At 38.2% G+C, this 15,639-nt stretch overlaps 1 protein-coding gene across 2 annotated transcripts in view; it reads left to right on the forward strand.

The window, feature by feature from the left end:
• syne2a (spectrin repeat containing, nuclear envelope 2a) overlaps window positions 1–15,639 on the forward strand; it is a 96,377-nt gene that overhangs the window by 41,929 nt on the left and 38,809 nt on the right. For both annotated transcript variants that reach the window (XM_079888131.1, XM_079888132.1), the window contains exons 43-65: window positions 109–350; window positions 956–3,005; window positions 3,991–4,325; window positions 4,716–4,860; window positions 5,129–5,329; window positions 5,481–5,740; window positions 5,829–5,979; window positions 6,089–6,232; window positions 6,624–6,764; window positions 7,806–7,988; window positions 8,090–8,227; window positions 8,343–8,528; window positions 9,308–9,430; window positions 9,514–9,696; window positions 10,973–11,062; window positions 11,240–11,326; window positions 11,917–11,982; window positions 12,513–13,091; window positions 13,201–13,407; window positions 14,259–14,351; window positions 14,679–14,882; window positions 14,983–15,144; window positions 15,425–15,550. In XM_079888131.1, coding sequence (XP_079744257.1) covers window positions 109–350; window positions 956–3,005; window positions 3,991–4,325; window positions 4,716–4,860; window positions 5,129–5,329; window positions 5,481–5,740; window positions 5,829–5,979; window positions 6,089–6,232; window positions 6,624–6,764; window positions 7,806–7,988; window positions 8,090–8,227; window positions 8,343–8,528; window positions 9,308–9,430; window positions 9,514–9,696; window positions 10,973–11,062; window positions 11,240–11,326; window positions 11,917–11,982; window positions 12,513–13,091; window positions 13,201–13,407; window positions 14,259–14,351; window positions 14,679–14,882; window positions 14,983–15,144; window positions 15,425–15,550 — 6,096 coding nt within the window. The remainder of the gene's footprint in view (window positions 1–108; window positions 351–955; window positions 3,006–3,990; window positions 4,326–4,715; window positions 4,861–5,128; window positions 5,330–5,480; window positions 5,741–5,828; window positions 5,980–6,088; window positions 6,233–6,623; window positions 6,765–7,805; window positions 7,989–8,089; window positions 8,228–8,342; window positions 8,529–9,307; window positions 9,431–9,513; window positions 9,697–10,972; window positions 11,063–11,239; window positions 11,327–11,916; window positions 11,983–12,512; window positions 13,092–13,200; window positions 13,408–14,258; window positions 14,352–14,678; window positions 14,883–14,982; window positions 15,145–15,424; window positions 15,551–15,639) is intronic.

The raw sequence follows: 15,639 nt of genomic DNA on the forward strand, positions 1-15,639 counted from the left end.
GCCATGATGCTTATGCATGCAAAACTGGCTCACAAATCAAACTTTCAAACTGTAAGTATTTAAAATAAAACTGACAAACATTATGACATTACATCCCTCCATACATAGATCTGCCAGCAATGTGTCATGGATCAGGTGGCCAGACTGCCTCAGAATGAATCTGGTGCAGGATGCTTTACAGAGCCTGAGCAGGCCATAGAGAGGAGATGGAACGGAGTACTGCTGGATGCCTCAACAATGGCAGAATTTAAAAAGGCACAGCTACAGCAGGTCACACAGTATCACAAGCAAAAACGTGTTCTCACGGATACTCTACACAACCTGGAGGTTGAGCTCAGCACACTGACACTGTGAGTATCCTTATTGACATTTTCTGTGTGTGTGTTTGTGAGTTCATCTTTAACATAGATGCGATGATTCTAAAATGTATTGATCTTATATATATTTTTACGCTCCATAAAGAGGGATAGTTCACTCAAAAATGAAAATGTTCTCATAATTTACTCACCTTTATGTTGTTCCAAACCTGCATGAGTTTCTTTCTTTAGTTGAACACAAAAGGAGTTATTTTAAAGAATATTCATTACCAAACTGTAGCCATTGACTTCCATAGGTCACAAATTTAGTCTTAGTCCTGTCCTGTCCAGATAGGGCTCTAGTGTTCATGCTGTATTTTAATGATCAACTGGGAATAAATGATTTGTAATTAATTAATATTCTGAAACAGTGAAATATAAGAAAGCAAATTAAAGATAAAATTACATGTTTTAAGATTTCATGTTGACACACTATACTTTTTTTTTTATGATTACATGTTTCCTATACCTGTTATTCATTGATGACTTTACCAGTACAGGTTTAGACACACCTACTTGTCATGACTATTCTCCAAATTTTAGAGTAAGAGTAGTGTAGACAATGAAAAGTAATCCCCATTTCTCTCACCATTTTGAAGAGATTGCATTGAAAGCAGCACCCTGCAAGCAGAGAAGCTGAGTGCATTCCTAAAGAGCATGCAGGAGAAGAGACGCATACTTGAAGAACTCCTACAGACATGCTCTCAGATCTCAGCCCATCTGGATGAGGCAGAGGGACCTGTGGCCTGCATTGAACCTTTTAGGACTTTACAGGAGAGATGGCAGACTGTGGAGTGGGCTGCTTCTAAGAGTCTGTGGCACGCTAATGTTTGCACAGCAGAAGTTTCTGGACTCCTGCAAGAGGCCAGAGAGCTGCAACGTGAACTGGATCTTCTGGAGAAGTCAGTTTGTCTTTCACACAGCTCTCACAGACCAATAGACTGGCAAAGTGCACTACATGAGACGGTCAGAACTGCAGACCTGGCAGTGTTGACTGAGCGCTATTCGTACATTCTTGAGGTCTCTCAGGCTCTTTCCACAAGTCCGCTGGGAAAGAAAGAGCTTAGAGATATGGAGGATGCAGTGCAGGGTCTGAATTCTCAACTTGCTCTGACTCAGGAGAAGCTCAGCTCTCAGACTTCAAATGGCAATGATTGTTCACCGATCATTAGGATCATCAGTGACTATGTTACATGGGCTAAACAAACGGAAAGCAAAGTCAGTAGGAGAAGGAGGTTGTCCCTGTACCCTGAAGAGGCAAGTCACGAGGTCAACCACATGAAAAAACTGCAGTCTGAAACATCTCTTAAGAGGTTTCAGTTGGCCTCTGTTTTGAAAGAGCTTAGAGAGGAAGTTACAGGTCTCGACGAGAAGGATTCCAAAGCCATGTTGCCCACCCTCGATTCCTTAGAGGATTTGTATGTTAAGATTTCTGAGAAGACTGAATGTGCGGTTGTAGAAATGAACAGAATGTTACATATCAGAGAAAGACTGTGGAAACAGATCACTGACAGCAGTTCTTGGTTGACCTCAGTATTGGAAAAAGAGTCTGGTAAACCGGTGGCCTCTGAACCTAAAATTACGATCCCAGAATTGAGGGTTCAGCTTCAGGTATCCACTGAGGCTTTGAAGGATGCTGAGAGACAAGCAAAAAACTTGGAGTCTCTGTTAGATGAAACCAAGACTATGAATAACGTTTTGAGTGTACCCGAAAGCTTTCAGCTTATCAACAGGCTTACAGCCTTACAAGAAGAAGTCTCTAGAGTTGTGAACCGTAAGTGGGCCTCGTGCTGGGTGTTTGAAGAGCTCCTTCATTCTCAGGAATCGTCTGCTGAAGAACATAACTTCATTCAGAAGAGCTTGAGACAGTTGAATGCTGATGTCATGAGGCAGAAGTATCCTGTAACAAGAGACTCGCTCTCGGCTCTTGAACCTGTCAAGCACATGCTGATGGAGCTCCTGTGCAAGGTGCAGGAAATTCCACACTGCCCAGAACCTCGGAGGAAAGAGATGCTCCATGCTGTACTAGACCTACAGAGGAGAATACATCTGCTGGAGCAGCAAGCCAAAGAGCATGAGGAGTACCTCACTTCAAGGCAGCACATGGAGAACTCCAGAGAGGCAGTCAAGAAGAGCTTGTCGCATATTGTAGACTCGCATGTAGGAACTGACGTTAGGCTCTGTGTCTGTCAGGCTGTCCTAGTGGAGCTGCCTCTGGCGAGAATAACATGTCAAGAGGCCGCTGACCACCTGGAGGCCATTTCAAAAGATCTTTATCCATCCCAGCTGATAGCAGAAAGGCAAAAGATTTGTTTGGTCACTGAGCAGCTAGCTTCTTGGGAGCTCACAGTCAAAAACGAGGCTAAAACCCTCCACTGCTCTCTGGTAGAGCGACTTGGCAGTCCCACAGACCTCAGTCCACTCGTTGAGCTCTTCAACAGTGTCAGGCAGCAGCTGAAGAAGACCATCTGCATGGAGCCAGATAATAAGACTATTGATGCAGAGCTGAGAAAGCACTGGACACTTGTCCAGACCGTTGAGTCAGTGATTCAAATGTTGGAGGGCTGCAAGAAAGGAGAAGTGGCTGAAAGCTACCAGATGACAGTTGATCTTGGCCAGAGAACTCTTAATGATTGCAATGTGCATATGGTAAGTTCCATGTGACCATGCATGTTAAAATGACTGTCATTATGTCTTCTTGACCAATAGAATGCTGCTTTTGTAACTGTTGTAGTTTTCTTCAAATATGTATGTGACAGCATTGTTATTTTGAAGAATTTCTAGTAGGGCTGCATCTTAAAGGGATAGTTCACCCAAAAATTTTAATTATCCCATGATTTACTCACCCCCAAGCCATCCTAGGTGTATATGACTTTCTTAGGTGTATATGAAACTCAGATTGTATTCGCCTGAAAGAAGAAAGTCATATACACATAGGATGGCTTAAGGGTGAGTAAATCAAGTGGTAGTGTTCATTTTTGGGTGAACTATCCCTTTAATACAGATTTCCTAATTCAACTTAATTGAATTCACAAGCTCCTGATCCGTTTTGATTTTGATTCGATTTAATTCTGATTCAGTTGTTGTAATGTCCATTTTCTGTTTCCTAGTGTTTTAGACTGATTTGAACCAGTAACTCGGTTTTTTATTTTTTTTATTTTTTTAACTTCATTAAAAGAATCGGCTCAAGAGTAAATCATCATCATCAACAGTTGGGCAAAACTGGTCACACAAAATGCGTAAAAAAAAAAAGCTCATAAGAGTAATTTTTTTTTGCACTAGTCTATACTGGTCATGTCTGTTTTTGCATGCAGTCCTCAACAAAAACTCATTTGAAAGACATTTCTTGTCATAAATATCATGGTACATAGTCTATATTCAATCTGATGAAAAAAAGACGGTGAACTCACATTCACAACTTGCATCTCAGATATGAAGGAAACACTGATACATTGAAATATACCAATTTTTGAATTTAATTTGTGAATTAGTTAAGCATCACGCATTAACATCCTGCAGGAGGGGAATCGCTGTACAAATAGGCATGTAGTAAAAATCGATTTTGTGAAAACTAGTTTTTAGAAACCATGAATGTTGTTTTTATGATTTCTAATCATTTTTTGGGGTTTTCCAGGACAAGCTTCTCCAAGCTCGGGAGGCACTAAAGCATTACAGCTGGGCTGTTCAGGGTGCAGAGAGCTTTTTTCAGCAAATCAGATCCAATCTCATGATTCCATCTACTGGCTTCAAAGGCTACAAAGAGGAGCATCGTTATATTCAGCAGATTTTCAGCACTCTGGTTGAGGGTTCCCAGGCCCGCTTGTCTGAAGTTGGTGCTTGCGTACCCCAGCAGACATGCCTCTCCATCCCTCTAACTGAGCAGCTTCATATCGAGGTTTTTAGTCACCTTCTGGTACAAGATGCCAAATTAGAAGCTCAGGCTCAACTCAGACTCAAGGCTTTACAGAGGTTAGCCGTACTCTATAAGCATGTTTTTGATCACAAGTTTTTATTTTTTTATTTTATTTTATTTTTTATCAAAATTGATGACCTTGTCCTATGGTTCAGATTGTTGCATTCACAATGCTCTTTGACCGTTGTTGAGATTTTCTTATCAAATTGGAAAATCATTGTATAATTGTTTTGTGTGGGGGATGGAAAATAGGAAAAAATAATACTTTTACAAATAATCTTTAAATGTCTGCCATATACTGTATGTTACTTGGAAACATTTTTCTCAGAAACCATGGTCTGAAACAATTAGTTTGAATGGAATGCATCTATTTGGTTAAATGAAATGTACTAAAGGCAGTTTTAATTAGCTGCATTTAATGGTTCACTCTTTTTGCTACAATTTAGGTGCATGGGAGACCAAATTGTGCACATGAGTCACCATGAAGAAATGAGCCAACTTCTCAAAAACATTGATTCTCAAATCTCAAAATGCTCAAGTCAAAAACCGACTGATTCTGAAGCCTGCCAAGAACAACAGCAGAATGTAAAGGTTTGTGGTCATTATATGCCATTAATAGTCACCATGTAGAAGAATCTAATCCATTTTGTTTATCATGCATGTTGGGCTTGGTTTAAATGCATTACAATAATACCCTTGAAACTCTTGAAAATGATTTGGGGACCAATGAAAACTTGCTTGAGAATATACTGGATACTTTAGTTTTTATGGTGTATGAATGGTTCCTTGTGCTACTTTTCATCTCGTAACAATTCTAGTATGCTAGATTAGCATACGTTGAAGTTGTCTTCATCTGCAGGTGCTCCAGACAGAGCTGAAGAACATTGCTAAAAGACTGGAGGAATTGAGGGAAAGCTGCCCAGGTCGTCGATGCAATGCTCCTGTGGATCTGATGCTGGGACATCTGTGGAGGTCTTGGGCAGTGTTGCAGGGCAGAGTGGAATCACTCACAGCCAGCACGTCTCATAAAGAAGCAGAGTGGAGAGACTTTGTGATACGTGTATGTGATTTTCTATTTTATTTTGCTGTATTTTATAATATAAAATAGACAATTAATAATATATTTGAATTACATATCCAGCTTGTAATATGATTAATGAAGTAAGCTGTGCATTAATTCATTTCTCTTCATTTTGGGGTTTGCTGTGCAGCTCAATAAATCAAAGGAAGGTCTTGGCAGTCTGCAGAATAATCTCCCTGACTCATCTATGGTGACGGGATCCCTGGTGGATCTTCAGGGTGTTCTGAGCCTCACTGAGCACCTTCAAGATAGGATTGAGCAGGAGTATCATACACTTGCCTCTCTACAACACCATGTGGCACGTTTGCTTGGGGTCTCAAATTTGCAGCAGCTGAAAGTTTCTCCTCAAATCTGTCAGGACTTGCAGTCTCTACAGGGTCAGTGCAGAAGGTAAGACTTTTACACACTTGCACATAAACACATATATGTTGAGGAAATGTTCAGACTCTACATTTACAGACCTTATTTTCATGCATAGTCTCAGAGATCAGAGCAATAATATCCGCCGGGAGGTGCTTTTTGAGATCCAGGAGTTGGGTCGTGTGCAGGAGGAGATGAGTGCCATTCAGCAGAACGTTCTCTCTCTTTTGACGGTTTTACAGTCCGAGTCAGCGGCTGAACAACTACAGGTTGGTGCTTTATGGCCTGTTTTTTGTTTTTTTGTTTTTTTACGGGGAGAGTCTGTTTCTGCAGTGTTTGCTGTTGATATTGTATTAATTGTGTTGTATCACACTGTAGGAAGTCAAAGTGGATTTGGTGTCACAAAAGGCTCGATTGCAGGACGTCATAGACAGAGTGCAGAACAGATGGAGCTGTGTACCATCAGAGATTCAGATCTTACAGAACGAGCTCAACGTCTCCCTGCAGGAGGCTAAGGACAAAGTATTTACTTTATTTATCTTTCATTTTATTATACTGTGAGATCAAGCACTGTTTAAGCTATAGGTAGAGTGTGTTTAATGTTGGAAAAAGCGTATTGTGTGTGTATGTATGTGAATATTATTAATGAGCATGTTTATATGAATATAGATATCAATAAGGGATTATAAAATAAATTATAAAATAAAACAACCCTTTGAACTTTTGAAAATGCAGTCAGTCTCCATTATAACCTCCAAAATTGTTTTATATACTCAATATAACACAAAACATAACACAGACACTCAAACTATAACTGCCATATTTTATATATATATATATATATATTACTTAAGTTGGAGTGTCTTTGTGTTGTTTTTAAATAAAACCTAATACAAATGTAACTCTGTTTCAGTTGGCCATGGTCATGGAGAGAAGTGGTCCTCTTAGTAAAATGGTTGAACAGGTTGGAGAGGTGACAGTGGGCTTGAATTGTGTGCATGCCCTGCTAAAGCAAACAAGTCCTAATTGTTCTGAGGCTGAACGTACACAAAAGGTACTTGTTCCCTTCTTGCCTCCACATGCACATTATTGAAAATATATTTCCACCAATTACAAGTGGACAAAACACTCCGGAAAACATAACATTCATTTTTTCTCTCATTGCTTAGTTTTTTTTATTATTTAGTTCTGTTTATTCTCTTATTTATTTGTTTTCTTATACTTTTATTGTATTTTTTTTATTTAGTAATTTTATGTATATACCGTATTTTCTGGAACATAAGTTGCACCTGACAATAAGTTGCATGGATCAAAATTGCATTGGTGAGAGAGGAAAAAACACAGATGTATGAGTCACATTTTATTATTATATTTCGAAATACTGTAATAATACCAATAATTAAAACAAAGCATTTACAAACATTATAAACAAGTTTTAGTTTTAGTTTCCCTCACAACACAGCAAATCCTTTACATTTAACAGTATTCATTTCAGAACAGAACAGGGCTGTGTTTCCCAACAGCAACAATTGGTGGCAATTGTTCTACGATCAACTTAGGCTTATGATGCGTTTGGAAAACGCAGCCCTGGATGAAAAATACAAGTATAAAACAAACAGTGGCATTCATTATAAACAACATCTGGTATATATGCCAAAACTAATTTATGTAAAACGAAACAAAACTACCGACATGTGGGAAGTGCGCTATACAAATAAATTTGGGCTCGCATACTTCTCTCATTCAGCACAGGTCCAAATGTGTGCGTTTTGCGTGCTTGACGTTAGTTGCATTATACAAGTCGCAGCACGTTTCAGATGATGCAAAAAGCAACAAATATTCTGAAAAATTATGTATGGAAAGAGAGAGAGAATGTGAACACTTATTGTATGTACAGAAAACTTCTGTAAAGTATAATAAATGAGTAGAATCGTAAAAAATAAAAATAAAAATAAAAATAGTAAAATATTAAGGCTTTACTCATGACATATTTAATGAACTGATCTTCCATCTTTCACATTTTACATTTGTGTCCAGTGAAATATGATGTCTACACTAATTAAAGTCTAATGTGCATGTGTGTGCGTTTGTGCAGCGAATATGGGATGAGCTGGACCAGTGGCACACTCGGATAACCGAGCTGGAGGCTGAGGTGCAGGATCTGGCTGAGCAACAGCCTGAGAGAGCACACGTCCTCATGGACCAGCTCACGGAGCCACTGCAGCTCTACCAGACCACAGCCAAACAGGCCGAGCACAAGACCGCCCTCATCAGCAAAGTCAGCCTTTACCCATAATCCTTGTTTCACAACATAAGCCAACACATAATGCCACTGATAGCAACCATGACTGCTTGTGCCTTGTGTTTTGCTCCCATCAGATCCCTGCCTGTCTGCAAGACTATGAGGGTTTACTCAGTAGCTCCAACTGCTGGTTGAAAGAGGCTCAGTCCTGGCTGGTCGAACCAAGAACCTACACCACTGCAAAATGCATCCACTGCCACGCCAACTCCCTCAAGGTCAGGTCAAAGCCTCACACTGAAGCCGTTTACAGGCCACTTCTAGTGAGACATACCATACTTTATGTAGATGGTATGTAGCAACTTATTAGCAACTCTTCTGGTGTGTCTGTAGATGATGCTGGATGAATCGGAGGGATACAGGGCAGCTCTGGAGGCCTTCCTGCCTGCCCTGCAGGAGATCACTCCGGTGTGTGACACCACTGCTCAACAACAGCTCCTCCACCTCTGTATACAAAATATCACACTTATGCAGCAAAGCGTCCTGGACCCTCTCTCCCACCTTCAGCACCTGGCGGCTGTAAGAAATATCTTTACTTTCAATAAAGAATTGTATATGTATTTACAGTAAGATTTACATATTTTCTTAAGATTTACAGTGTCTAAGTTTGTCACTATAACAAGTTTTTAGTTGTATCTATACCAGTGAAATTTTATGATCCCTGTTACCCATTTTGATACCACAGCAAAACAGTTATGCTAGTGAATACGGTCCTTTTATTTAAAATATATTAACATCATTTTTGAAAATGTAATTAAAACAGTAGTGTTTGTGTGAAGTAAACATTTTATTGAAAACAGTAAATTACAATAGTAAAAAAATACAAGTTAAGTAAATCATGCTTGACTTTTTTTCCAGGTATTTTCAATAAAATCAAGTATTCATGTAATAATTCCAAAATCCAGCATCCCTGCTGAATAAAAGTATTAATATCTTACTGGGGAAAAAAAATCTTACTCACCCCAAACTTTTGAACAATAGTGTAGCTGACTATGTTTGCATTAAGATCTCATAAATATGGGAAATTTGACCAGGAAGTACATCAAATTGAGGCATTGGGCAAATCGGGATACCAGAAAAACTGGTATCATAACATTTTTTAAATATTAGTATTGAGTTAGAAGTATTAGCTGTTTTGATATCCCTAACAATGTATAGATAATTTGGAGGGTTTTATGAGACCTACATACTGAAGCATTGCTGGAATTACTTATACTAGTATATAATACTGTGATAAAAAATGTTTTTAATTATGTTGCTTATATTTTAATTGGAATTCACTTATAACTTATGTGTAGGAGATGGATGCCATTGAAACAGAGGTGAAGACAATGGAGAAAAATATAGCCAAGATCAGAACAATCCTTTCCACTACTGACACAGAGAACATTTCTCCTGAGGAATGTCTTGATGACATACAGGTACTGTGCGTCATATATTTCTATCCTCTGTTTGGACTGTAAACATTTGCAGTATCTCATATCCCTCCTAATTTCTGTTACAGGTAATTCTGGATAATATCCAGTCCATGAAGAGGACCATTGATGAGATTGAGAGCTGCAGGCCAGGCTTAGGGCTTCCTGCTGAAGCAGAGCAAACTCTCACAGCCTTCCACCGGGCTCAAGAGCTCCTGCAGCCCATCCAGGAGTTACAGCAGCTCAGTGTGGAGCGGAGCACAGCGTTAAGGGTCTGTCACTTTAATAATTTGCTCAGAGGTTTCCTGTTTACTGAGCTGGAGTGCATTTTAGCTTATTTAGGTAATGAAAAGCAGATTTCAGTAGTTATGTTTTTTTGTTTTTTTTATACAGCATAAACATTTTAAGTTACAACTTATAAGGAAGATAATATGGGAAAATGTCAATTTTAAAGGTTCACAGAGTCATTTTTGTAGATATTGAGCTAGTAGATATGAGAGTCGCATCTCTAATGACACCTAGAGGCATGTATGCAGCATATTCATTGATAGTAATTGCTTCATGCGAAATAAAACCCCTTTTATTAGTCTCCTGATATGACTTGAGTCTTCATCTCACATGAGTGCTCACTATTTTAAACATTTTTCAAAAGTAATTTCAGTATTCATTTCTTGAGAGAAAAAATAACTGCTCCCTTATTAACTGCTAACCATTTTCTAAAAAACTATTTTACTTCGCAGATCACTTAAATATTCCCATGGTGTGAATGGCTTTTTTAAATTTTCAAATATTTCTGTCATCAGTCTTTTAATTAATATGAGCCCACAAGAACTGCGTGCACAATAATTATACTTTGGTTTTTGTTTTTAATGATAGATGAGTTTTAATGATGAATTTTAAATTATGTTGCACTGCTTGAAATGGCATTTTTAATTATAACTTTTACAAATTATTTGTCGCTGGAATCTTATCGCATCGCGTCTGGTTAGGACACAGTGTCAAACGCAGACAGTTAAAGGGAAATATCTAACTAGACAAAAGGTCTTTTTAAATCTAATTTGAACAAGTAATATGTTCAAACTAGATTTAAAAAGACCTTTGGTCTAGTTAGATATTTCATTATAACTGTCTGCGTTTGACACGGTGTCAAGCGCAGACAGTTATAATGAAATATAGACCAAAGGTCTTTTTAAATCTAGTTTGAACAATATTACATGTTCAAGTTTTTAGTGACCGGCGGGTGACCTCTCCTCTTCACTTTCATGTTTATGGGAATGAGAGGAGGAGAAAAGCCTTGCATTTAAAGCCAACTCAGAGACGGGATGTGTGGGAACCTTGAATTTTCTGATTGTTCTTAAAAAATTAAGTGCTTTAAAACCTCAATATGGTGCATCAGTAAATCATTACAGACATGGCTTTATTGGCAAAGGCAGTAGTATGCAGTAAAGATGCTCCCATGGCTTTTCTCATGATCTTTATCATGTAGCATTGGTTTGTCCAAGTTCTAAAACTTGATGAAACTGAATAGTTTGCTGATTTTATTTTCAGGCCTCTATTGGACAACCATCTGAAATGATTCTCCCTTCAGACCAAACCACAGAATTCACGATGCCACTCTTTTTCTCTGGAGATGGGAAGGTAAGTCAAGCAGCTCAATCAAAATATACACCTAAAATCATGCCCACTCAAGCTCAGACGACATCTAAGATGAGGATAAGTCCGTTTTAGGACTAAATAAGACTAAATCAGCTTATTAGTTCTGTCACTGTAAAAACTTAAAGAATAATATGTCCTCGCATAACCCTGGTGAAACAGGTGTCAATGGAAGGCCCTTACAATGAGGAGGAAGATGAAGACAGTCAGTCTTCATCCTCAGGAACTCTCACATGCAGTGTTCCAGAGGTAAAGCCTCCAAAACCTCCAATTTATCTCCCAGTCTTGATGCATCCCTTTGCCAAACCCTGAATTGGAGTACATTTCTGTACTCTTGTACACTCTGGACCTCTTTACTATGGCTGTTCATTTGCATGCATTTAATATTTTATTTTTTTAAATGTATCAATGGAAATTATACAAATATACAAATACAACTATTCTTATAAATATAAATAAATGTTTGCGAATCTTTATGTTTTATGTTTATATATCTCTATGCTATGCTATTTTCACTATATTTTCACAGGGATTGGTCCTGTTACAATGACTTTCATGCTTTTGTTAGTCTTGGAATTGCATGATCACAATTTTCTCAATACTGCTGAGTTCATGCTATTATTAATGTCTCAATTTGTTTATAATTCAGTCAGCTTTGCGAACAAGCTCTTTTGCTTTTCCTTTCTGTGGACTAAGGCTGCATTCATTGCAGAATGCCGAATATAACCCCTCCACTTCTTTCAGTAACAGCTAACTGTCCTCCATTGTCTTTTGGAAGTCTGTTCTTCTAATACTCTGGACCATCATCTCTAATCATTTTTTTTCTTTCTCTGTACCAGGACCCAGATGAGACAGTTTTGGAGGAGACAGATGCTGCCTCTGCTGTAACAGAGTGTGCCACTAAGGTATAGACTGGCCCCAATGGAGTTACTTGGCTCTCAGGAACAAACTTTGTGATTTATTGGTTAATGGCAGGCAGGCAGGCAGACATCATCATCATTCATCATCATTATTCCTCATATTCCTCTTTGTGAAATGTGTAATACCGACTACTGATTGGATGAGCCCTGTTCAAAGGCATCGTTCTATATGAATTTTGTATGAATTTAATCATTTGCAATGTTGATTGGCAACCACAAGCTGTCTGCCATCAGAATAATGGACTGCACTACCATTCAAAAGTTCTTGAGTCTGAATGATTTTTTCTTTTCACAAAGAAAGAAAGTTTCTTATGATAACAATTGGTGCAATGTATTTGTTCATTCCTGTGATAGAAAAAGCTGAATTTTCAGCATCATTATTCCAGTCTTCAGTTTCACATGATCCTTCAGAAATCATTCTAATATGCTGATTTGGTGCCCAAGAAACATTTCCTCTTATTATCAATGTCTAACAGTTCATTATCTCAGTTCATCAATCATTATTTCATTTTTAGGAATCATCTCCTGAAGAAGAAACTGATTTTGCTGCAATCAAGCATGTATTACAGGAGTCTGGAAGTTGTTTACTTGAGCCTCCTGGATTCTCTGAAATGCCTGCCATAGACATAGACAACAGACCAGTTACTGAAGAGAGAACTCATCTACCTCCAATAACATCCCAACACTTCCAAAAATTTACAAATGATGGTTATCTGCTCTCTGACAGTGCAACTAGAGCTAAGGAAAAACAAATTGAGTGCCCAGAAACCAAGGTGACTGAAGCAGTACCAGCAAAGCCAGGAACAGACTCAGAAATCCCCACGTTAAAAGCAAGTGATGCCAGTGAATCGATCAAACAATCTGAATCTGTAGATCTGAACAAAGTATCTATAAACACAGAAATGAGTACAAGTGATCAAGTGAAAATGGCAGTTCATAAGGAAGGTTTGACCCCAAAGCCATCTGACACAGAGGCAGTAAATGTTACTGATGATGACCAGACCCAGACAGAGACAAAACCCATAGTCGCCACAGCTCCTCTATTGCTCTCCTCCCAGCATAAAGAATGTGTGCCACAGGAAGATACAATGCTGGTAATTCTATGTGAAATCCAACTTTAAACTCACATGTATCATTTCATTTTGAAGTACAGTCTATTTTGAACTATTTGTATGGCTAAAAACTCCCCTTCCAACGCTCTAGGAAATACAGAGAGATCTGATTGAGGCAATCGTTCGCCAGAGCAGCAGCCAGTCTCAGGAACACTCATTTCAGCACACTGCAACTCTCAGTGATCTCTCACAGTCTGAAGGAGGAGGTGAATATCAAGAGAGTTTGGTCCAGCTTCTCACCTCATTGAAGGACACATCTGAGACACTGGGGTCATGTCAGGATATCAGTTCTTCAGAGGTCAGTTTCAGCCCTGATGCTCATTAAAACCAACAAGTGAATGAGTGTCTGTGTGCATTTTCTGACATGTGTGTCCCCTTAACATCTAACAAGAATTCAGGATTCACCAGTCTTTGACATTTTTACTACCATTCAAGTGTGACGTTTTTTGAATGTTTTTGAAAGAAGTGTCTTATGCTCACCAAAGCTGCATTTATTTGATCAAAAATACAGTAAAAAAAAAAAAAAACAATATTGTGAAATGTTATTACAATTTAAAATAAGTTTTGTCTGTTTTAAAATATTTTAAAATGTTTCTGTGATCTAAAGCTGAATTTTCAGCATCATTACTCCGGTCTTCAGTGTTACATGATCATTCAGAAATCATTCTAATGTTGATGCGTAGGTCAAGATACATTTCTTACCAATGTTGAAAACAGTTGTGCTGATTAATATTTTTGTGGAAACCATGATTCATTTTTTTTTTTCAGGATTCTTTGAGTAGAAAGTTTAAAAGAACAGAATTTATTTTAAATATAAATCTTTTGTTACATTATAAATGTCTTAACGGTTACATTTATGCATTGAAAACATCCTTGATGAATAAAAGCATATATTTTATTTATTTTTTTATCTTAATGACCCTAAACTTTTGAACGGTAGTGTAGTTAACTAAGAAAGGACAACGTGAAGCAGTTAATCTGCAATTTGAGCAAAATTTCTTATTTTTTTAATTTAGTAAAAAAAAAAAAAAAATTACTTATTCTGATTTATATCAGGAAAAATCAGACAAGTGGCTCATAGAACACATTTCTCAGAAGCTATGAGACTGATTCTGCCTTTCTATGTGTTTTTATTTCCTGCCAACAAAGACTAAACAGCATCTGTTAGAGATTCCTGTGTCTGCATTGAATGCCAGTGAAATACAGATGAGAGACACGACCAAACTCTTTTCAAGCATCAAGGTATCATCAATTCACTTGAAAAATCCACACAAAACTTGGTACAAAGCTGTCTCCTTATAATCTAAATGATATTTAATTTGTAAGTTTAATACACAGCATGACCTTCTAAAGATTTATAAAAATTAAAACAAATTCTTTTTTTGCTTAATTTCCATAAAATTGTGTTTTAAAACTTTCCAAATACACATTGTACTTTAGAAAGTTCACAAACTTGTCTTATAGTAGCCTTAGCAATAGTTGCTAATGTAGGATCGATTCGTAACGTGTAAAGCACGGCTTAGCGAAGGGTCAGTTCTGATGTACTAATACAAGTGTTTGTTCTGTAAGAGTCTGCAGGGCAGCACGTGGACTTTGGCACTTGACCGGTGGAGATCAGCAGGACAGAATAATGTTGAGCACCAGAGATGTTCTGAAGCTCTTCTGAAGGGTCTACAGGGTCTCCTGGAGCTGGGCTCAGAGCGGCTGCTGCGCAGTCAGGATGCACAGCCACAAAACTACAGCCAGCTGCACAGTCAGCTCAGAGGACACAAGGTTCACTATATATTTTAACTGACCAGTTTATGAGATAAGTTCATTTTAATTTTTTTGACCTCTTACATGACTCATAATGTTTGCACTTGGCTGGTAACAGAAATACTTCCAAGATTTGGGGCAGAACCTTGTAACGGTAAAGCTGCTATACCATAAGCTGCCAGAGGGGGCACTGCCGGGCCAAGCAGAGGTGGAGCAGTTTATTTCAGATCTACAGGATCAAGCACAAAGTCATGGGATCCAAATGCAACACAGCTTACAGGTACAGAGAAATTATACTTCCTCAGACCTTAATCTTATCAATCTTTTTCATTTCATTAAACATTCTAATTATCTAAGCACTCTAATGCTTTCATAATTTAGTATTTTACTGATCCAATTTACAAACGGGCACTCTTTGCGTCAATTAACACTGTAGTTAGGAATAATTCAAAATTACTAAACAGATATTTCATAGGAGTATATTTAGGAGTATGCGCATTTTTGTTGATCCATTTTATGCGACAAAATCACTCTCTTAGCGCTCTGTATGTGTTTTGTAGGAGTGGTCTTGGTACGAGGAGGTCACTGAGAGACTGTGCAAGCAGTTGGATGAGATGGAGACGGACTTGTCCAGTCTGGATTTAGAGCCGGAAGGAGACCTTAATGGTCAACAGCAGTCCTATGAGGTTAGTTTCCCACATCTATGGGAATGCTAATGGCTGCCTCCTGGGTATTATTGGAAAAAATAACTGTTCAAAAGTTTGCTGTCTGTAAG

The sequence above is a fragment of the Squalius cephalus genome, assembly GCF_949319135.1.
Source record: "Squalius cephalus genome assembly, chromosome: 12".
Classification (NCBI taxonomy): Eukaryota; Metazoa; Chordata; class Actinopteri; order Cypriniformes; family Leuciscidae; genus Squalius; species Squalius cephalus.